Source organism: Scheffersomyces spartinae (assembly GCF_019049425.1).
Source record: "Scheffersomyces spartinae strain ARV_011 chromosome Unknown scaffold_6, whole genome shotgun sequence".
NCBI classification, from domain to species: Eukaryota; Fungi; Ascomycota; class Pichiomycetes; order Serinales; family Debaryomycetaceae; genus Lizanozyma; species Lizanozyma spartinae.
The window spans coordinates 74,576-97,152 of record NW_025065053.1 but is presented as its reverse complement, the minus strand read 5'-3'; the positions used below and the strand labels follow the sequence as shown (position 1 = coordinate 97,152).

General features: G+C 39.2%; 9 protein-coding genes across 9 annotated transcripts; 3 read left to right on the top strand and 6 right to left on the bottom strand.

The window, feature by feature from the left end:
- Positions 1-7: 7 nt before the first annotated feature.
- ERG28 (Erg28p) lies at positions 8-433 on the bottom strand (the record flags this gene model as incomplete). The annotated part of the gene is made up of 1 exon (XM_043194947.1): positions 8-433. The coding sequence occupies one exon, from the start codon at positions 431-433 to the stop codon at positions 8-10; it is 426 nt and encodes a 141-aa protein (XP_043050144.1).
- Positions 434-775: 342 nt separating this feature from the next.
- On the bottom strand, positions 776-2,179 carry BCY1 (cAMP-dependent protein kinase regulatory subunit; the record flags this gene model as incomplete). The annotated part of the gene is made up of 1 exon (XM_043194946.1): positions 776-2,179. One exon carries the CDS (start codon positions 2,177-2,179, stop codon positions 776-778), a length of 1,404 nt encoding a protein of 467 aa, XP_043050143.1.
- Positions 2,180-3,671: 1,492 nt separating this feature from the next.
- On the top strand, positions 3,672-8,283 carry KAR2 (ATPase with role in protein import into the ER; the record flags this gene model as incomplete). Its single annotated transcript, XM_043194945.1, has 3 exons — positions 3,672-5,725; positions 5,788-5,819; positions 6,086-8,283. 3 exons carry the CDS (start codon positions 3,672-3,674, stop codon positions 8,281-8,283), a joined length of 4,284 nt encoding a protein of 1,427 aa, XP_043050142.1.
- A 147-nt stretch (positions 8,284-8,430) lies between these two features.
- On the bottom strand, positions 8,431-8,940 carry KQ657_004270 (uncharacterized protein; the record flags this gene model as incomplete). Its single annotated transcript, XM_043194944.1, has 1 exon — positions 8,431-8,940. The coding sequence occupies one exon, from the start codon at positions 8,938-8,940 to the stop codon at positions 8,431-8,433; it is 510 nt and encodes a 169-aa protein (XP_043050141.1).
- Positions 8,941-9,179: 239 nt separating this feature from the next.
- On the top strand, positions 9,180-10,547 carry PEX12 (ubiquitin-protein ligase peroxin 12; the record flags this gene model as incomplete). The annotated part of the gene is made up of 1 exon (XM_043194943.1): positions 9,180-10,547. One exon carries the CDS (start codon positions 9,180-9,182, stop codon positions 10,545-10,547), a length of 1,368 nt encoding a protein of 455 aa, XP_043050140.1.
- Positions 10,548-10,726: 179 nt separating this feature from the next.
- MRI1 (S-methyl-5-thioribose-1-phosphate isomerase) lies at positions 10,727-11,965 on the top strand (the record flags this gene model as incomplete). Its single annotated transcript, XM_043194942.1, has 1 exon — positions 10,727-11,965. One exon carries the CDS (start codon positions 10,727-10,729, stop codon positions 11,963-11,965), a length of 1,239 nt encoding a protein of 412 aa, XP_043050139.1.
- Positions 11,966-11,986: 21 nt separating this feature from the next.
- Positions 11,987-15,868, bottom strand: KQ657_004267 (uncharacterized protein; the record flags this gene model as incomplete). Its single annotated transcript, XM_043194941.1, has 1 exon — positions 11,987-15,868. The coding sequence occupies one exon, from the start codon at positions 15,866-15,868 to the stop codon at positions 11,987-11,989; it is 3,882 nt and encodes a 1,293-aa protein (XP_043050138.1).
- Positions 15,869-16,458: 590 nt separating this feature from the next.
- Positions 16,459-17,460, bottom strand: KQ657_004266 (uncharacterized protein; the record flags this gene model as incomplete). The annotated part of the gene is made up of 2 exons (XM_043194940.1): positions 16,459-17,433; positions 17,455-17,460. 2 exons carry the CDS (start codon positions 17,458-17,460, stop codon positions 16,459-16,461), a joined length of 981 nt encoding a protein of 326 aa, XP_043050137.1.
- A 351-nt stretch (positions 17,461-17,811) lies between these two features.
- Positions 17,812-21,748, bottom strand: REG1 (protein phosphatase regulator; the record flags this gene model as incomplete). Its single annotated transcript, XM_043194939.1, has 2 exons — positions 17,812-21,223; positions 21,744-21,748. The coding sequence occupies 2 exons, from the start codon at positions 21,746-21,748 to the stop codon at positions 17,812-17,814; spliced, it is 3,417 nt and encodes a 1,138-aa protein (XP_043050136.1).
- Positions 21,749-22,577: the final 829 nt, after the last annotated feature.

Below are 22,577 nucleotides of genomic sequence, written 5' to 3'. Positions count from 1 at the left end.
ATGATTGTTATAATGTATAGTAATCCTTTTGCAAGTACATCCATGTACTACCAACAGTACTAACAATGGCAGGTCCGAGCAATCCCTTATCCATTTTGCAAGTACCATAAATCAACCATTCACTAAAGAAATGTCCAAATGCTACTAAGAAAGTGCACTGACATAACTCATAGATTTGGGCATTCTGTAAATAGAATGCCCCATATAATCTGACAACAGCGGTTAAAATAGTCCAGGTTCCAAATGTACGAGCACTCAAATTACTCACTTGACCAATTGGTGCCTTCAGATAGACTTTCTTGGTCATCTTTAAGTCTGGGGAAAGGTAAGTTTGAACAGTGTTGAAAACAGACACCGCACCAATGAAGTAAAGAAAGTATGGGAGTGTACCTGCTTTCTCAGGATGAGGCAAAATCGAAGGAATTGAGAGCATTATGGTATAAATTGTCAATAGAAGGTGTACTGTTGTTGTTAAAGGAGATTCTTAAGTTGAAGGTTTTATACGAGAGTACGAGTACTTATCCAGATTGGTAGCGCGCACAATGTCCAATGGTAGCGCCAATGGGCCTGAACAGGAACCTAATCTTATTTATCTGCTACCTCTCTTCATTGACTAATTTATTCTTAAAATATAATTTAATACATAATAGAGATTATAATGATCAATAGTTTTTCTCATTTATACGACTTTCTTTGGATAAAAACATAAAATAATAACGGGTGTTCTTGATGAAAGAATGATCAACATGAAAATGCAAAAGGCGTCCAGTATCTGCTAATGAGCAGTTGGATCTTGTTGTTTCAATACTTCAACAGCAGGTCCTAATAATCTTGAAAAACCGGATTTACCTAAAGTAGCCACGATTACATTATCCACAGCTTCAACTGTTGCAGCTCTTGGCTTATCATTTAATAATGCCAATTCACCAAAATAATCTCCTTTACCCAATTTAGCAACTACTCCTTCACCTTCCTTGATAACATTACAGTTACCACTTTCAATAAAATAAAAGTTTTCACCTTGTTGACCTTCTTTAACTATTTGATCACCTTTATGGAAGATTTCTGAAGATAATGCATCAGCTAATTTGGATCTTTCAGTATTTGAAAGAACCTTCAATATTGGAACATCTTTTAAGAAATCTTCATACATCAATCTACGATTAAACGTACCCTCCAAAATAATATGACGGAATGTAGATCTGTCCAAAGCCCAACATGTAACATTAGAAGTAGCCACAACAGTTGCAGCTCTTGGTGAATTATACATCAAAGCCAATTCACCAAATGATGCACCTTCACCAGCTGAAGAAACCATGGTTCCATTGACATAAAAGTCCACAGTACCACTTTCAATAATATAAAAGTAATCTCCTTCATCACCTTGTTTAATGATTTCAGAGTCTTTAGCAAAGAGTTTCTTGGTTAATGCAGCAACCACCGTCTTTTTGGAATTGGCATCCAATTGTCTAAATAAAAAGTTAGAAGCCAAATTCCCAGCCAATTCTTCTCTTTGTTCTGGTGTTAAATCATTCACAGGAGGTTTCCAATCTGAAGATTTGAAAATATTGGGGTTGATCGTTTCTGCAGAAACAGAAGTTCTTCTGTTGGCATTAAATGCAATGGGGAACTTTGGAGCGAATTTGAATCCACTTGCAGCCTTATTGGAGAAGGAAGAGAATGCAGAAGATGAAGTATTCTTAGAAGAACCAGTTTCAGTTGTTGGATCATTGGGATCAGGGGCGTCTTGGACATGTTTAGCAGAAGTTTTACCAACGTTATAAGATTTGAACAAGTTTGCTGATGAATCTGGAGCATTTGGTTCAGCTGCTGTAATTGCACTACCAGGAGCGGGAGCACCACCTAATGGATCATCATGATGATTGGCATGTGGATCATTGTCGGAAAAGGGGGACTTGAAAGAAGGTTGCTTTGTTAAGGAAGATAATAATCTTGAAGCAGCATTTGAAGAGTTGACAGAAACCGCAGGAAATAAGTTTATACCTGCAGCTTGAGCTTTAGCTTCTTGTTGCCATAGATGACATCTCTGTAATTCTAATTTTGAGTTGAAATAATTGGCACAGAACTGCAATACATCCGTGGGGTTATGAGTGGCCAATTCTTGTTGCAAGAGATCCAATTCCCGAGCGTAGGCTGGAGTCAGGGATGAATCAGTCATTAAAGGGAGAGCGTGATTGGTAAGGGTAGATATAAAGTATAAGGGGACCGATATCAATTAACACACAACACAATTGATCAATCTCAAGGTTAAATCCAATATAAAATGTACACCTAATGTTTCGTGTATACAACTGATTCTGTTGAAGATAGCTTGAAGAAGATAAGGGATAAGATTTAATTTGAGTTCACGTTGAGCGAACGAACAAGCTCGGAAAAAATCTCCAGTTAGATTTGGACCCGTCAACGACTTTGGAAATGGACAATTTTGCGGGGAGGAACAGTGTGCGGTTACAGAGTACCACAGAGTGTAGTATAGTATATTGAGAGATGTCGTATTAACTACAGTTAGGCACTGATGTGCAGTGTATTGATTGTATGAGATGAGTCTCTTTGTCTTGTACTGTGTAAGTATTGGTAGGTGGGAGGAAAGGCGTAGACGAAGGTCCACCATAACAAAATGTCGTGCTCCCCCAAGAAAAAAATGTCGTCATAATTAAGGATTACTATGGATGATTATGGTTATGGTGATAACAATCAATGTAGTCCTAGTTATCATGAAGAATAATGCATTAGAGACATGTTTATGCTTGTTATTACACTCCCCATTGTATCGCAGTGTATTCCAGTATTGCAGTATTCATCTCAAGTATGTGGCACGGCTCATGGAGTATCAACTCAGGTCCGCACTAGTACTCTTAAGTAGTGATATCATAGTGTCTGCTGCTCGCAGAGTGTGCTACTCTCAATAATATCTGCTTGGTTCGGAATCTTTCTTTGCCTATTTGGGAAAGGCCAATTCCGACTTACAAGAAAGTTCGATTGTGTTCCACAACGACTATCTTCATTTGGGCTGACGTGTTCAATTAATCTATTCCCCATTGCCTATTCAGGCAGGTGATTACGTAATCACAATAGGGATGATTACTTAACGTAACCCGGTATTTTAATGTTACGCCACGGTGGCGCGACATCTCTAACGACATAGTAGGCTGGTAAGCAAGAGCTAGCAATCAAGACAACGTAAAGTAGAATGCCCGGCCAATACTTATAGATCACATACATACAGCCTTATAACCACCATACTACGTATCATCCGTATCAACACCAAATTCAACGACATTAATCAAATCTAGATCCAAAAAAATGCGTAATACATCAAAAGGTCACCGACTGCAAATCCGGTATATACGCCAGATCACTTAAGGTATACGTACCAATTCTGTTCGCAAATATATAAAGACAAGTTGTCCGCGTTTTTTCAGAAACCTACCGCCGTCGAGTCTTCTTTTCATCTTTTGCAACACTGGCATTGAATATTTTTGGTGTATATTAAGTTATTGCTACGTGAAGCATTTAACTTGAGCAATTAGGTCCAGTGCAATAACCTCGGTACTTAGTTCTAAATTTTGATTTTATATTTTTCTGTTGGAAAATTTTTTTAAACCTAACGTTGTTCATAGTCGTATAATTATAATTACAATATATCAAACATGGCTAGAAGGTTCCAAGGAGCATTGCCAGGAATGGCAATTGTTTACCTTCTTTTATTGGTTGTGATACCATTTTTCACTTCGTCGATGGGTCCAGGTCGTTCTCAATGGTTAGCTCGTGCTGCTGATTCTGATGAAGAAAAGGAAAACTATGGTACTGTGATTGGTATTGATTTAGGTACTACTTATTCTTGTGTTGGTGTTATGAAGAATGGTAAGGTTGAAATCTTGGCCAATGATCAAGGTAACAGAATCACTCCTTCTTATGTGGCTTTCACGGGTGATGAAAGATTGGTAGGTGATGCTGCTAAGAACCAGGCTTCTTCAAATGTTAACAATACTGTTTTCGATATTAAACGTATTGTTGGTTTGAAATATGATGACAAGACAGTTCATAAGGAATTGAAACATTTGCCTTACAAAATTGAAAAAAAGAACGGTAAACCAATTGTTAAGGTTGACTACTTGGGTGAAGAAAAACTGTTCACCCCAGAAGAAATTTCTTCTATGGTTTTAGGTAAAATGAAGCAAATTGCTGAAGAATACTTGGGTAAGAAGGTTACTCATGCTGTTGTCACTGTTCCTGCTTACTTTAATGATGCTCAACGTCAAGCTACTAAAGATGCTGCCGTTATTGCAGGTTTGAATGTTTTAAGAATTGTCAATGAACCAACCGCCGCTGCCATTGCTTACGGGTTGGATAAGACTGATGGTGAAAAGCAAATCATTGTTTATGATTTGGGTGGAGGTACCTTTGATGTTTCCTTGTTATCCATTGAAGGTGGGTTCTTTGAAGTTTTGGCTACTTCTGGTGATACTCACTTGGGTGGTGAAGATTTCGATTTCAAGATTGTTAGATACTTGACCAAGATTTTCAAGAAGAAGCATGGTATTGATATCCTGAATAACCCAAGAGCTATTTCCAAATTGAAGAGAGAAGCTGAAAAGGCAAAGAGAACTTTATCTTCTCAAATGACTGCCCGTATCGAAATTGATTCATTTGTTGATGGAATTGATTTCAGTGAAACCCTTTCCAGAGCCAAGTTTGAAGAATTGAACATGGATGCCTTTAAGAGAACTTTGAAGCCAGTTGAATCTGTTTTGAAGGATGCTGGTGTCAAGAAGTCTGAAATTGACGATATTGTTTTGGTGGGTGGTTCTACTAGAATCCCCAAGATTCAACAATTGATTGAAGATTACTTTGATGGTAAGAAGGCTTCTAAGGGTATTAATCCCGATGAAGCTGTTGCCTATGGTGCTGCTGTTCAAGCAGGTGTTCTTTCTGGTGAAGATGGTGTTGATGACATTGTCTTGTTGGATGTTAACCCATTAACTTTAGGTATTGAAACTGCTGGTGGTGTTATGACTACTTTAATCAAGAGAAACACTGCAATTCCAACCAAAAAGTCTCAAATCTTTTCTACTGCTGCTGATAACCAACCAACGGTTTTAATTCAAGTTTATGAAGGTGAAAGAGCCATGGCTAAGGATAACAACCGTTTGGGTAAATTCGAATTAACTGGTATTCCACCAGCACCACGTGGTGTTCCACAAATAGAGGTTACCTTTTCATTGGATGCCAATGGTATCTTGAAGGTTGAAGCTCAAGACAAAGGTACTGGTAAATCTAATTCTATCACTATTACCAATGATAAGGGTAGATTATCCAAGGAAGAAATTGATCGTATGGTTGAAGAAGCTGAAAAGTATGCAGCTCAAGATGCCGAAATCAAGGCCAAGATTGAAGCCAGAAACTCACTTGAAAACTATGTTTCACAATTATCTGCTCAATTGAAGGATGAAGAATCTTGGGCTGGTAAGATTGATGCTGATGATAAGGAAACCATTCTTGATGCCATTAAGGATGTTCAAGATTTCATTGAAGACAACTATGATTCTGCATCAGCCGAAGATTTTGAAGAACAAAAGAACAAGTTGAACGAAATTGTTTCTCCTATCACTTCCAAGATTTATGGTGATGGAGCAGCTGGTGGTGCTCCACATGGTGATGATGAAGATTCGGATTCCGATATTGATATTGATCATGATGAGTTGTAAGCAGCATCATCATGATCACCACCACCGTATGTAATAGTAATATATATATATAGTAAAGAGATAAAAAAGTTAATAGCTTTGTTAGTAGAGGTGCGTCAGGCACATGACCGACTTGGTGGAAACAGAAAATTTTTTTTGGTTTAGTGATCGAATCGGCTCGAGAATCATCAACTTGAACATCAAATCAAACTGCCACTTGTCAATTGATCTGACGACATTCCACGGCAGGCACCTATATGATTGGAAGACGACATGGCACAACGAAAATTGCAAAAGTATGTACAGCAGCCAACGGCAACTCCGAGAGGAGACAGACGGAGTAGACGAAGAACCCGTATACTAACAATGATGCAGAGAAGTGGATGCCATATTCAAGAAGATTCATGAGGGGGTTGATCTCTTCAACTATTATTACACCCGACATGATTCTCTGACCAATGATTCGCAGCGAGAGAAGCTTGAGGGAGATTTGAAGAAGGAAGTGAAGAAGTTACAGAAATATCGGGAGCAAATCAAAAGTTGGCAAAGTAATGAACTGATTGAAGCGGTGATAAGTCTGTCACGATTGCAAGAACATCGGAAAATGGTTGAAGAATCCATGGAAAAATATAAGGAAGTAGAAAAGTCCTCCAAAATGAAATCCTTTTCAAATCAGTCCATTATGCTATCCAAATTGGAAGATATGGAAGATAATGATTTGAGCGAAGAAGCTCAAGAAGCCGTGGATTTTTTGATGGAAAAGACCGAAGAAATCAACCAACAAGCTGAAAAATTGGAGGAAGAATATGAAAAATTGAATCAGAAGAAACTCCGAAAGAATAATCAACATCTTATTGAAGAACGGAAACAAGAAATCGAATCCTTTAATGCCAGAAATAATTTCCATCGTGAACGTATTGAGCAAGTTATCCATTTCATAAAACAAAATAAAGTGGATCCGGAATCAATTTGGGTAATTCAAGAAGATTTATCGTTTTATGTGGAATCAAACCAAGAACCAGATTTCATCTATGATGATACTTTGTATGATGAAATTTATAAGGAAGCAAAGGAAAATGAAGAGAATCATACCTTGCACGATAATCATGTAACCGATGGTCCATCATTTTCAGTACTTGCTGAAGAATTCGATGGTAATAACCCAGATAATCTGTTTGTTACCGGTGACGATTCAGCACAATCAACTCCTGTTAAACCAAAACAACCTTCAATACCGAATGCCGACATACTTCCTTCAAAGAGAATCATCGAATCTCTGAATACCATCAAATCTGCAAGTCCTCAACCTCCATCTCCATCTCCTTCGTCATCAACTTCTTCAACACATCCTTTATCACAACAATCATCTTCTTATTCACTGCACCAATCAAAAGATGATACCGCACCATCTCCAGACATTGCTTCCTCTTCCATAATTAGAAACCTAAAGCCTGCAGTGGCCCCAGTAAAGCCAGCAGGAGCCTTAAAATGGTCTGTTGCAGCTGCAGCAGCTACAAACCTTCCCTCTACACAACAACAACAACCTTTTATTCAACCCCCATCAACTTCAAGTAGTGTGGAACAACCCACGACTGCAGCAACTAGTACTCTCCCGTCATCAAGTTCATCACCTAAAGTGCAGATGGAGAAGTTGAACCAGCCTACTACTCACAACAATAAGATTCAAATACCTGCTCTGGTCCCTGAAGAGAACTCGTTAGCTTCCACGGTTTCTACTTCACAACATTCTATGAATAATATCTCAGCATTATCATCCGATAGAAACCAGACATCTTTATCTTCAACATCGTTGCTTAAGCCTTCAAAATCTAATGGTATGATCAATGATGAGCCCGTGCAACCCCTCAACGCAGAGAAGTTAGCTCAATACGTGGATATAATTCGACAATCTTCCCTTTCACTGGTGGAGAAGGAGTTTTTCACCCAGCCAGATTTGGTATGTTTACCACCCGGAATTCAAGACTTGGTCATATCCTATAAAGCTGTGAGGAATTATTCTGATGATGCAAAATTATTAATTAAACTGGGAGAAGATTATCAATATTCCACTCCAATTTCGAAACCTTATTTACCCAGTATTTCATCCAAGCCACATTTGCAATTATTCAAGTTACAATTGTATTGGAATAGTATTCGTGCAAAGAATCTGTTTGAACTTTTTGTTCAAGAAATTGAACTTTTATCCTCTCAGAATAATACCGACAATACTCCATTGATCAACGACATGACCTTTGTCTTATTCTTTGGGTATTATTATGGTGTTACACCCATGGAGAACCTAATAGCAGAATCATGTTTGAGGGAATTAGGATGGGTACCTTATAGTTCTAGTCCTTTGCCGAATCAAAAACTGACTAACTCTGTTGATTCTTTCACACATTGGTTCAAGACTATAAAGGTTCTAAACACCTCCTCAAATGGAACTAATGATGAAGTTTTCCATATTGGAGATTATTATGTCTTTGACTTGAACTTTTGGGAAATATATATCAAAAATGGATATCGTTTTGAGAGTAACTTAGCCAGATTGGAACCATCCAAAGTGTTGTGTTAGGAGGTAAGTTGGGATCTTTTTTTATATCTGATATTTTGTTTAGTTTAGCTTTTTTTTGCTGGTCATGTTGAATGAATTGACTTGACTTGACATGTGTATATCCTTTTCAGGAGCAGAATCCTAGTATTTCCAATACAGAATGCATTTTTAATTCTTTTCATTGCTTGGATCAGAACTCAACACTGTAAAGGGTTCTGACCCAAAGGCAGTAGTATCTTCCGTTGAACGGGAAATTGACAGACCATTACATGAAAGCAAAGGCTCAAATTCTGACAAAACATGTGGAGGTGTACTTTGAATATCAGCAATGTCTGATTGAATCTCGCTTTCCGGTAATACAGCCTGCAGTGTTATGATTTTGGTAGAGGGTTCTAGTAAAGCCATATCTTCGCTCCATAGTCCTCCAAATGACAGCAAGGGGGGCTCCTCTGATTCGGGTATTGGATTCCCGTTAGAATCAGTGATTTGAGGTATTGTGGTGAACTTCAGAAGAAACATTGAGCAATCATTATTGATGGTTGTAAAGCCATCAAGTTGACTGGTATCAATACTGAAGAGGTTGAGTAATTGAGGCTTCAACTTCAACAGGTTTACAATTTCCTTAAGAGAAGCTATCAGCTTGGAGTAATTCTCGGAGTCTTCAGTGATCAGGGACATTGGTTAAAGGTATAAGAAGAAGAGTTGGAAGGAGTGTAAAGTATGTACGTGCATATTTAACTTCATATTTTTGCAGCCACTAATGTCTGATTATTACATAAGCAATTGGTAAATAAGGTCGTGTACATACCCATAGTTTATCTTCTTACCTCGGAAGATCATTGCTGTAAATGTGGGGCATTAATGATAACCATTATTTAGCTCATTTAAAAGCAGTAGCTAGCTAAAGCACCAATACCATGGAGTATTACTCATCATTAGATGCGTCTCAATTAGATTCCGAAACCCCGACACTTTTTGAGCTACTTTCTGCGAATCAATTGGAGGAATTGCTTTCACCTTCATTAAGGTATATCTTAGTACATTACACCACCAAATACCCTTACTATTTGCTTAAGATCACTAATCGATTTGATGAGCTCAATTTGGTGTTAAGAGGCTTCGTGGAATGGTATTTTCTCAAGTACTGGCAAGGGACCTTCACCGAGAACTTTTACGGGTTGAAACGTGTGAACAGAACCATATTAAATGATGGCAGATACGATAGCAGTAGATTGACTCAACTTGTGCCATCATTAGTGGAAGAACGAAGACAGTTGACTAAATTCCAGATAGCTATCTCTGTATTTGAAATCACCGGTACTGCTTACATTCTGGAGAAGTTAAATTATTGGTATGAGATCTTATACCCGAAATATATCACCAACCAGTTAGTTCCTAAGGACCCCAACAACAAAAAAGATGTATTTTATACGTTTTTAAAGCGGAAATTCGTTGAGGTGTTCCCCACATTACAGAGTATCATCAAGGGCGCCAATTTGATTACGTTATTAATGTATTTGAGTGGTAAGAGTAAATCACCATCAATTTGGACCACATTATTTGGCATCAACTTTTCAAGATTGAACTCTTATGATCATTCCAGATACGAAAAGAGTAATGAGCTTGGTAAGAGCCGCAATGGACCGAAGTCAAATAACAGAGTAAGACCAGAATCAACGTTAGAATTAATATTAAGATTAACAGACAAGACGTTATTCAGTCCCTTATGGAAAACCGTTCGGTTCATCCTAGGGACGTTCTTCCCTGTTGCTATCTTCTCGTTAAAGTTCTTGGAATGGTGGAACAACTCTGATTTTGCCACCAAGTTATCTAAGAATCTGGGGAACTCATTATCAACAGTCTTACCACCTCCAAGTTCCCTCAGTAAACGTGGAGACCACCTTTTGGAGAAGAAGAGGGTGTATAAACCTGGGAAGTTGTGTCCCTTATGTCACGAGGAGATCTCCAATCATGCCATAATAGAAACAGGATATGTTTTCTGTTACACGTGTATATACAATTATCTCCAGAACTCACACAAGATTGTGCTGAAGAGGAGCAGGAGCAGAGACGTCAATGATAATGATGACAATGATGATGTCATTGAAGAAGACGAAGAAGAAGACGAAGACGAAGAGAACGAAAAACAAGAGTCTGATTCCATTGCATATGATATTAGCAAAGGGGGGAGATGTCCTGTTACAGGAAGGAAGCTACTTGGATGTAAATGGAATGAAGTTAAGCAAGAATGGGACATTGATGGTTTAAGAAGGTTAATGTTTTAGTGCAGTGAAAATCACGTGACCAAATATATCATATATATTCGTATCACGTGGTTGATTAAACGCTATATAGTGTGTATCACGTGACTAAATACATGCACGTAATGAATGTTGTATATCATCGCACGTTGTAGATAAATATCACTAGTCAAAATAACTATTATTGTATTGATAAACCCACCATGTCTAACAGAACGTTACAGGCCATTAAATTCAACAAGGACCAAGTATCTTTGGATATCTTGGACCAGTTGCTTCTTCCGTATTCAACTGTGTACATTCCAATCCGGTCCATTGAGGATGCGTATCAAGCCATCAAGTTGATGCAAGTCAGAGGTGCACCAGCCATAGCCATTGTCGGAGCCTTTGCCATCACAGTAGAGACATTCGGGTATGTTAAGAACAATATCAATGGCAGAATCACCATTGGCCAATTAACTGACAAAATTGATTATTTGGTCACCTCAAGGCCCACAGCTGTCAACCTTTCTAATGCTTGTGACGACATCAAAAACTTATTGGTGCTGCAATTCCAATCAACAGACAAGGTTTCTGAGTCCACATTTAAGAGTATCCTTGACTATTCAGTCAAGTTATACGAAGATGACTTAAGTAACAACTTCAAGATCGGAGAAAACGGACTTAAGTACATCATAGAGACATTAACGTCTCAACAGTTCAAAGGTCCATTCTCCATCATGACCATATGCAACACTGGATCTTTGGCCACCTCCGGCCACGGGACTGCATTGGGGATAATCAGAACCGTTTATCAGAAGCTTTCAAAGGAAGCTGCTGAAGCTGATGGTAAACCTTTAGACTTCTGGTTAGACCATGTATACCCCTGTGAAACAAGACCATATAATCAAGGTGCTAAGTTGACCACCTATGAATTGAACTATGAAAACATTCCTTTCACTTTAATCTGTGACAATATGGTCTCTTCCTTAATTGGCTCTTTGAATGACAAGAAGAAGGCCATTAAACAAGTGAATGCTCCCATCAAGTTCATCATTGCTGGAGCTGATAGAATTGTCAAGAACGGTGACTCGGCCAATAAAATCGGAACCTACCAATTGTCCACTATTGCCAATTATTTCAACACCAATAAGTTGAATGAGGGTAAAAACCAAATCAAGTTCATCATCGCCGCTCCAAGAACTACCATTGACTTAAAGACAGAAACTGGTGATGCTATAGTCATCGAGGAAAGACCGGGCAAAGAATTGACTTCTTTAAATGGTCCGGTGTTGGCTTCAAACGGAACTGTGGGTGATAAACTCACAGTTGGTATAGCCACACCCGGCATATCCGTTTGGAACCCAGCATTCGACGTCACTCCTCATGAACTTATTGATTGTATTGTGACTGAAGACTTGCCAATTCTCAAAGACCAATTAGGTAACTTTAACTTGGGGTAGATACATTGTCTGTAATGTGCTTTATTGGACATTAGATTCTTCTGTACTAATATCGTCGTGTGTTCGCTCTGTATTGTCATCTGCTTCCTCTTCAACTTCTGCCTCTGTGTCAATAGCCTCTTGCTCTGCTGTGCTGGCATCTTGAATCTCATCTTTAGTGTTGGAATCAACTACTAACTCACCCGCAGGTTCGCCAACTTTTGTGCCAAGCCCATCCAATGGTTCTTCGACAGCGACCTCCTCCACTATTGAGCCTAAGACTTCTTCTTTTGGTTCGTCTTCTGTTTGATCAAGCTTCTTGTCAGAATGGATTTGTTCACTTATTCCTTGCAGTTCTTCTTTATCATCTTCCAAATTAACATCAACCTTTTCTGGTTCAGCTTCAGTACCAACTGTATCAGCCTTTACAGACTCAGGCGCAGTTACAGCTTCGTTAGCGTTTAGTGAATCAGTTTCAGTAACAAGTCCATCAGATTCAGTAACAGCTGGCTCTGGTTCTTTAGCCTTTTCTGTAACAACTGCATCAGCCTTTTCTGGTTCAGGTTTAGATTCAGTAACTGGCTCTGGTTCTTTATCCTTTAAGTCGTTTCCAGTATCTGTGCTATTGCTGTCTTCTTTTGTATCCGGAGCCTTCGCTTCGTTCTCAAAGTTAGCTCTCATCTTCCTGTCCATTTCTTCGTCTTCAATAGTACTCAAGGCATTTACATTCTCCCATATAATCTGGCCAGAGTTTCCATACCCAGGAACCTCACAAAGATTGACTCGGAAATAGTCAATGTCTTTCAACACAGCTTGCTTTTCATCAAAGTTCTTGAATTGGGGTAGCTTCGTACAGTAGCATTCCACCAACATCTTGCGGTAATCATCAAAGATCTGCAGTAAAATCAAAGTGTGCTTGATCTCTGGCAAGTACTTCATAAGCACTCTGGTCACTGTGTTGGTCTCATTAACAAGAGTCTCCATGTATGGATGGCATTGTTGAGCATATTTGTTGGTCTTTGAATGGGTGGCAGGCTTCAATGGGACAGACCAATCAATGGAGACAATGGAATTGCAATGACTGACAATACGATCATGCATTATTGAAACCAATTTACTGAATAATTCATTCTCGTGATCCTTATAGTTGCTTAAAACAAGTGGGAAGGTCAATGGTTCTGCATTCGGATTGGAAGCAGGTGTAATGGGGACATTGCGGAAAATAGTCTCAAACAAGGGAATAACCAGGATATAAAATTCAATTGCTTGAATGCAAATGGCTATATGTTTGGTAGTAATGTGCTTCAAGCCTGCGGTTCTCGTTGCTCCAGCGTTCAAGATGGCCTGCGATACCTTGGAGTTAAGTAGCTTGAAGAAGTTCAACAATTGAGTAACAATTTGAGATGAATATTGGTGGAATACTTTGGAAATCATCACGTATTCACGAAGGAGGTTCATATTCAAAGGGATAAGCATGGGGACAACGAATATTTCATCATTAATAGTGACTTTTGTCGATGCCTCGAGTTTAGAAGTTGAAACAGTTTCATCTGACTTATTGTCGTTATCTTCGTACAAATCGAGTGTCTTTAACCATTCCGAACCATCAAAGCCCGTACTCTTATTCTCGCTTTCAATATATTGAGAATAGCCAATGATTTCCTGGATTTGTCCTTGGGTTTTAGCAATTTGCTCAGGACTAGTAACTTCTCTCCAAGTCTCTTTGTCTGTGTAGTTGATCATCAGCTTCATCGAGTTCAGATGGTGTTTGTGAACAAAATAAACCATGTGATTCTTGAACCATTCGCCTAAGCTACCTTGACTGTTGGCCATGGTCATAGGACTTATTTGCTCACACTCTTGAAGAAACGCAGAAGTTAATGCATATAACTTCAAATACATCAGTAATGGTAGATCAGCATTCTGTTCCAGTCTTACGTTGATGATCTTGGTCAAACGGATCTGGCAAATTTCTATGGCCTTCCCAATGGCATTGCTTATATCAAGAGACATGAAATCAATAGTTGAAGATGATGGAATGTTGGAGAGCGAAAGATCAAGCAATACTTTTTGATGTGAAGTAAGACGTCTTAAGCACTCAGAGAGTTGAGCATATGTCGTTTGAAGCATACATTCAAACTCTCTTGGGGTCAATGCTTTGATGCTTAAAGAAAGTGAACCCTGGTTATTATTGGAACCCGATAGTTCAACAGGAGCAGGTGACTGTCTAGACGATGATTGAGAACCTTCAGACTCCATCCTATTTGAGGGTAGATATGTTTTAATAATACTCTTTATCTCAGTAACAATACGATCCTGATAGCTGTCGTACGCTGGCACAAGATAACCTGATTTAATCAAGTTCTTAATGTAACCAGCTAATAATTCTTTCGATGAAGATGAAATCGTTTGATAAGTTAAATTGATAGGTCGGTCAAGCTTCTTAGATTTGTTGATGGAAAGATATATTCTGTTGATTGTTTCCTGTGAACTAACAGATGCACAGTGTTGTCTAAGATCTTCGACCAAAAGATGAATAAAATCGTTAATATAATTAATGGAACATTCCTTCTTTAGCATTTCCAAATCATTCCGTAAATGTATAAAGGCTGGTAAATGTAATAAGGTTTGCATAGGATATGGAAGTTTAGGGTAAAGTTCAAGAATATCTACATCTTGACAATCTGCCTTTTCAATTCCATTCAAAAGGTGTTCCACCATAATAACCTGTTTGAGACAATCGGAATATTTGCTTTCTCCAAAGCTACGTTGTGCTAAATGGAAATATGACTGGACGTATTTGATTTGAAGGAGAGCAGATTCAAGCCTCTCCACATCCTTTTTCTTCTGTAAGTTTTCAACTATTTTCATACCTCTTTCAGCCTGTTCAGACTTTAGTTTATGCAATTTTGTCATTATGGATTCGAATTTGGATTTACAGGTTTCTGATTTGGTTCTCATGCCTTCAATACTTTCAAAAGTACCAAAAAACGATTCTGAAGATTTGGAGATCTCTTGAATTAATTCAACCTCTACAATATCCAAATATTGAGAGATTTTCTCTTGAAGATTGGTGTTATTAACAAGATATTCATCATGACTAGCCAAGTTTTCATCAGGTAAGATTTTAGCATTTTCAATGACTTTTTTGAATACTCTTGAATTGTCTAGACGGAAATCACTATCGAAATAAACGTCTGGGATTCCCATAGTTGTCGTTTTAACTTGATTATTATCGTTACTATCAAGAATATAAGTATCAAAATTCGATGTAGAGGATGTAGTTGAGTCTATCCGACTCCCATTATTAGTAGTATTAGTAGTATTATCTTGTGATAATTTCTGTAATGAGACTTCTGTTAAACTGTTGTAGCTCAATTCAAAGGACTTATATGCATCAAACATCTTAGCATCATACAACGACTCTAAGGAAGCGGAACTCACTTTATGTTTTAGTTTCAGTAACAGAATGGGTGGTATATCTTTTGTGGTGGGCACCCGTAGATTGTTGACTACTGTTTGACCTCCGTTGATGGTGACACTCACTCTTGGAGGCTTATTGTGACGTTGTCTTGCTTGATCTGAGGCATAGGTCAATTCAAAGATGGAATTGGGGCCTAAAGGGGAAAACTCCTCTTTTCGGTTATTATTTAACGCTTCATTACCACCGTATAAAGACTGGAAGAACCCCAGACTCAGAAATACGCTTTCGGTTTCTGTGCTTGTTCTTCGTGATACTACAGAACCACTTCTAGGCACATGTAGGCCATTGGAATAGGAAGTCTCCGACATGATTGTTAGGTCGTCGTTTAGACTGATGTTCCCATTAACGGACTCTGTATCAAATGAAGGACTGATGTCTGTCGGTAGCATTTGTTGGCCATTGGTGGTGGACTGGTGATTATCGGATTGATCCACTGACATGATTAAAATGACTAGCTGATAGACTGATTGAAGGGTTGACTCACTGATTAAGTGTCTGTCTGACTTGTCTGACCTCCTGAGACCACGACTCAGACTCTCCAGCAGTAAGTGTCCCGCTTGTTCTTCGTATAAGATACTCTGGTAGTGTGCCGTATACTGAATCGTGTTTTACTCTGTGTTCTTCCAAACGGTCTAAGTTGTCGTTGAGTCGTGTCCGAACCACAAACATTTTATTACTAAGTAGTATAAATAGTCGGATGATTCCAGCTTAAATGGTTACTCCTTACTTCTTACATTAGTGTCATAAAAGATGTCTGCTGCTCCTAAGAAGGAAGAATCAAAGCCTAAGCCATGTTGCGTGTGTTTGGATGAGAAGAAGGCTAGGGACGAGTGTCTCTTGTTCAATGGACAAGAAGGTGGAAAATGTGATGAGTTGATTGGAAAGTACAAGCTTTGTATGAAGGGTTATGGGTTTGAAACTCGTTGAAAAGAAGTGTCTGACATGTAAATAGATTATAAGGCAGCTATATGTCGGTCGTTGTACATAGGTCGTATATATACGAATAGAACTTGTTAAATATATACTATAACTATATTGATCCGTAATTATCTCCATCTTTCCGAAGTACTTGATTGGTATAACCTTCCTGAGTCAAAATGTCGTCTATCTCATTGCGTATCACTGACTCGGATTCGTCGCCTTGACCATCATATTCCTGATGGAGTCTTTCATTAACTATGAAGAACATCTGGTTCTGAATAAAGTTATCGATCAACACCAATTGTAGGCAGTTCATGAATATCGGTACCACGAAAAGTACTATGAATATCTCCACCTCTTCAGGGTATGGTCTGAGCCATATCAAGATCAAGTTGCTGCATATCCAAAGCAATTGGGTCTCGAAGCACTCAACTAAACCATACAATATGAATTTGGTGATCATTAAACAAGTGAAATAAATGCCCAATTGTTTTAAATACGCCTTAACCGAAGGTCTTTGAGGATCATCGCCATAATTACCAGAATCAATCTCGGTCATATGAAAATGCCTTTTACATATTTTATTGGTCAGATTGAACACCAAAAAAAGAACATATACTCCAATGGTACAGTCAAGCACAATGTTCAAAAAATACCAGTCACATGGGTCAGATGATGTAGCAGGTTCGTTACTATCATCCACCAATTGCGAAACATCTCCATTAGAAGGTTGGGTCTTGAGTATCGAAAGAAGCACATTGAACACGTGAACACCCATGGCACCTATTAACTGTTTCAGTACATCCATAACCCAAACTGGCCAGCTCCGTCTTAAGGGGAATTCGTAGTATCGTTTAACTACCAAGCATGATAAACAAAGCAATCCAAGTCCTGCTTGGGTAAGAAGAGAAAAGGTTCCTATCAACTCACAATTTCCATCGTCATCATCACCACTATCAAATCCTTCTTTCTTCCTTATGAACTTGGGCATTAAAACCATTGTCGGTATGGCTGCAAAGATCCAGTCGGCCAACGTACTCATGCCATTGACTATTGTTGTCCCAGTCTTATCTGTGGAACTCCGCTTAGTATTGTTGCATCGAACATGCATTATGAATTAATGGGTCAGACAATAAGCTGTAGAATGAGAAGTAATATGTGTCTGTGTCTGAAACACGTAGCTTCGACTGACAATTAAAAAGAGTGGAAATGTATAATACTTAGTCTCATTATAATCATTGTTACCATCATCATTCATCATTTAAATTATACTGGAGTCACTCGGTCACGTGACCTCGTGATGACTTCATTCAGATGGTATATACTCTGCAGGAACATATAAAGTATACCTTATCTTATCTTTAAGCGTAATAAATAATATAACTATGTAAACTATTAGTCTTGGACGTATGAGTGTGCCGTCGTCGGTCGGTCTCACGTAATCGTATAATCTGGGTATTCTCTAGTGGTTATCGTTCTTCCAATTACCCAATAACTGATTTGCAAGGCCTTTAGCTTGACCTAAGATATTAGAAGGCGACGAAGTCATACTGTTGGGACTTTCATCTGGTGGGGTATGAGCTATTCCATTCATGTCTGCAACATAAGAGAGAGTTGAGTAACTTGAAGAACCTCCTGCACCACCACCACCTTGAGTCCTGGATGCTCCAGGCACACTACTTGCAGCAACACTATGACTTCTGACGTCTTCTATGAATTCGTCTTCATCTGAACTCTCAGAATCAAATACAAATGCACCCTTATTTCCGCCTCCAATATCATCACTTCCTCTGCCTCCGCCTCCTTCCGTTCTGCTATTCTGGCTGGTATTCCTAAAGCCCAGGAATGCATTGGTAGATGTGGTATGTGGAGGTAAAGGTGAGACTTTCCTTTGGGGAGGGTTGCACTGGCTACCACCTGTCAAAGATTCATACAGCTGTGCAGACATATAACCAGGGGAATTGGATTCGATGGAAACTCCAGAGGGTACCTTCGAATGGACAGTACTATCGGTTGGGGCTCTATAAATTGGTGAAGATGGTGGAGAACTGAAAAACATACCCAGTGAAATTAAACTTGAAGTTGGATTCTCAGTTGTAGTAGTGGTGGTAGTGGTATTAGATTTAGAACTATCGTTGTTGTTCTCACTTGTGGAGGTGAGAGCCGTTCCAAAGAATTGATCTGCTAATGACGTTCTAGAGGGGTCTTTCTTAGTAAAGGTGTTTGTGCCAAAGAACAGTTCTGAAAGAGAACTCAATGATGAAGGTTGTTTCTTGATAGAAGCATCAGAAGAATTCATCAACAGTATATGCTCCGCATCTATAGGAGCAGGTTGTGGCTGTGGCTGTTGGAGATGTGGCATCTGGTTGTTGGAAGATGTCAATTCTTGGTTAAATGCTTGCTCCACGAGTGCTTGACTTGACCTGCTGGTGCTTATTGACAATCCGTCATCAGAGTCAGATTCACTATCACTTAACTGAAAAGGTGTTTCCTTTTGCTGCGAGGCATCACCAGTCAGGTGGCTTTGCACAACTTGATCTAGTGTAAAAGTGTTAGATGATGCTGGTTGGTGATTGAAATTGATATTAAGACTAGGCTCAATAATTGGCATAGTATTACTTCCTGAGACGGCCAGAGCACCATTTAACACTTCCATTTGGGGTGCATCGATGATCTCATAGTCAAAATTAGATCCAATGGCAAGTCCATCAGGAACATCCACCACATCAGGTTCAATAATCTTACTTGAATTAGAATTAACCCCATAGATAGAGTGATTAGGATCCACTGTATAAACACTATTATAGTCATAATAGTAATCATAACCTCTATTGGATGCATTATGAGATACGCTTGAAGTGTAGGGGTTTTCCTCGTCGGATTCTTCTTCTGAAGATCCATAATTGATTTGCGTGGAAGGAAGTAAATGAATAGTCTTGTAAACTTTGGAACTGTTGGTAGAAATCGACTCTGTATCTTCGGTATTGACATCGACCGAAGAACTAGGCAAAGGAAGGGCATTCCCTGGACTAGTAGCGTTATTCTTTGTAAGGTCAGGAGCATTTGCTGAAGACCGGACATCGATAAAGAACCCGCCTTCATCGTCCTCGTCGTCATCTTCTTCGTCATCTTCACCTTCACCTTCACCATTGGGACCAGAGGTTTCATAAATGTAATCCTCTTCCTCGTCTTCATCTTCATCTTCATCATCATAGTAATAATCATCATCCACATCAGCATCGTCGTAATAAGTGTCAGCATCGACATCGGAGTAGATATCAACAGCTATACATTGTTGGACTTCTTCGTTGAAATGAATATGGCGTTCCTTTTTAGAAGAAGAAGATGTCAGTGCTGACATCTTCATGCTGGATGACTTGATCATTGTTGGTGCAAGCGATGAACTGGGAGTCAAATTATTTAATATTATTGATTCAGGACTGTGACAAGGTAAGACATCAATGGCTTCCAGAGAACCTTGTTCTTCTTTAATTGCCATAATATCATTATTAATAGCATTGTTAGGAGTTGCCAGGGCATCTTCTACGTGGGTTGGTTGTTGTTCTTGATCCACCATCAAAAAGGAGGCTATGGAAGCAGAACCACTTTCGTTTCCTGCAGTCTCAGACACACCACCTTTAACTTCCCCTCCACGTATATGTTTATCCAACGTAGCAGCAATTAAAGAGTTCGTGGAGCCTTGTCGTGGTAGAGACTTGAGATCTGCGTCACTGGAAACACGATATTGGGTATTAAGTTTAGCTGAAATAGCATCAAAATCATTGAAATCTGGTGGATCTTGGGAATTTGTACGACGGTGGTGGTGAATCAATTTCTTTTGGCTTTCAAGCTTTGCTTCCTCTGCTGCTTTTTCCTCTGCAAGGATTCTCATATCTTCTTCATGTTCTTGACGTTGCTTGACTTTCTTTTCTAACAATTCCCATTTCAAAAGGTTGGAATGGCTTATCATCTGTGCTTGGACAGTACGTCTTTTTAAAATGGGTTTGGGTGCCTGTGGAATAGAAATATCCCCTGCCACTTTCGAAGTAGCTGTTGTTTCTCTCTTATGGCAATGTGCATCATCGCTTTCGTCGTCATCTTCTTCATTATCCCAATGGTCTTCATTCTTCAAAATAGGGCCATAAAGCCAAGTAATATCGTTATCTTTTGACCAGTTGACCACTTCAGGCGAAATCGTTTTCAAATTCGAACGTCTCTGGGCCCAAGTACGCCACGATGCATTCTCTAGTCTTGCGGCATTGGCTACATCCTTCCGTTTCTGAATCACATATCGCCATGACTTGTAAATGTCAGAAACGTCCCACTTATGGGAGAAGTAGTCGACATGACGAGATGGTTCTGTGTGGATGTCCGTGTCATCGTAAGGAAGAATCTCAGGCGAGGTTAGAGTCGTTGTGAGCTGGAGACCATCTTCTGTTACTGCGGGAGAACCAGAACGAGCCCCAACTTCCGGCAGAACAACAGGAGCTGTTTCTGGTTCAACTTCTTGTAGTTGTTGTTGATGCTGATGTTGATGTTGATGTTGATGTTCTTTACTATTCTTTTCTTCAATTTTTTCTGCTTGTTTCTCCGGGTCTATGAATTCGTCCAAAAGACCCATCGACCGTGTTCGCTTCAACTTGAAAGTTGTGTTTTCAAAGTGACTGTCATCCTCGGCTTCAACATGTTGAGAAGTGGTGGCTCCACCTGCAAAGACTTCACCTGCAAGCTTAGCAGCAGCCGTAGTGGTGGCTGAAGACGAGGGCGTTAACGAGAACGACTGCGAAGATGAGCTCGATGAACTCGACGTAGAAGGTCCCGGCGATACAGAGCCGTTTTCATTCGCCATTGCAGCTACATTCGTTGACGGCGATCTTCCAAAGGTATCACGAGATGTAGTTGAAGACGAATGGATCATGATGTATATGATGTATTCTTGGTCTTAAAAGTCCGTGCGTACAGCTCCAATTATTACTGATATGTAATAATAATGACTGATAATATTATTAATGATTGAGACTCGACTCGACTCTCGCTTAACTCCGTTTCCTTTATCGCTTTAGCTCAAGCAGGACTCGGTAAGTTTTGATTCGTTCGACAAGACTCAACTGGACCAATTTGTCAGTGGTGGGATATATTTCTTGGAAGGATTTGACTTTGACTTTGACTGCTGTCTCAGGATTGTCCGTTTTTGGTTCCGACAGACTATTAATGATGATCAGTGACAATAGCCAGAGCAATTAAAAATTAAGGGTACCGAAGGTCTCAGACTCAGAAAGACAGTGATACTGGCAAACTGTTGAAGTAACCGTAGACAACGTGGTGTTAATATGATGGGATAAAAAAACGGGTGGGAAGTGAGAAGGTGAGGTTGAACAAAAAAATTGTGTTCACGACATTAATGTGCGACACGGAGCGTTGCAAGATCCGACACGACAAGAAAGTTATGTTGAAAGGACAATTTTGGGTAATGTGGATACGAACCCTATGGGGTATGGTTATGGGGAATGGTTGGTTATGATTGTTGTTAGAGCGTCTGATGGGGGTATTGTCGTGTTAAGTTTATGTACTGTCAGATTATTGTCAAATTTTGGACATTGTAGTGAGTTAGCTTATCTATGGGTATATCAATGTCCATCTTGTTGTGTCAAGCATTTCATACTTAGTCTGCTATTTGGCTTCATACAGACAAGTACTTGTTATGTCTGTTCTACAACACAAATCTACAATCTTAATATAACATTATTAAGAATTCATATGATGTTTACAATTCATATTAACTACATTTGCATCTAATATCTCTTGAAATGACAATTGTCATGAACGTTATAGTCACTCTCAATTGATAGTTCTCAATTGACTCCAGACAAAAAAATATTAATCTGAGGTATTGTCGGCAATCCCCCAAACCAGCACTACAATCTACAACGATGGTTCTTATTTTTCCGGTGCCCCAGACTTTCATCGTAGAATTTAGATGACGGTACTGAAAGAAGGTGTAACGATTTTTTCCGATCTATATGCAGTTTGGGATTTTTCGTGGGGTCAATGTGACTCAAAAGTCCAACTAATTCAGACAAAAGTATGTCAGCTCAACTTCACCTCCTATCTCCACTTTTTCGTAATGATTCTGAAACTGATTCAGCTCCAGGTTAATTTCCTTTATCTTATACATTACCATATTTGTGTTAACTCTTCAAGAAAAGTCACTACCGCTATAACAATATC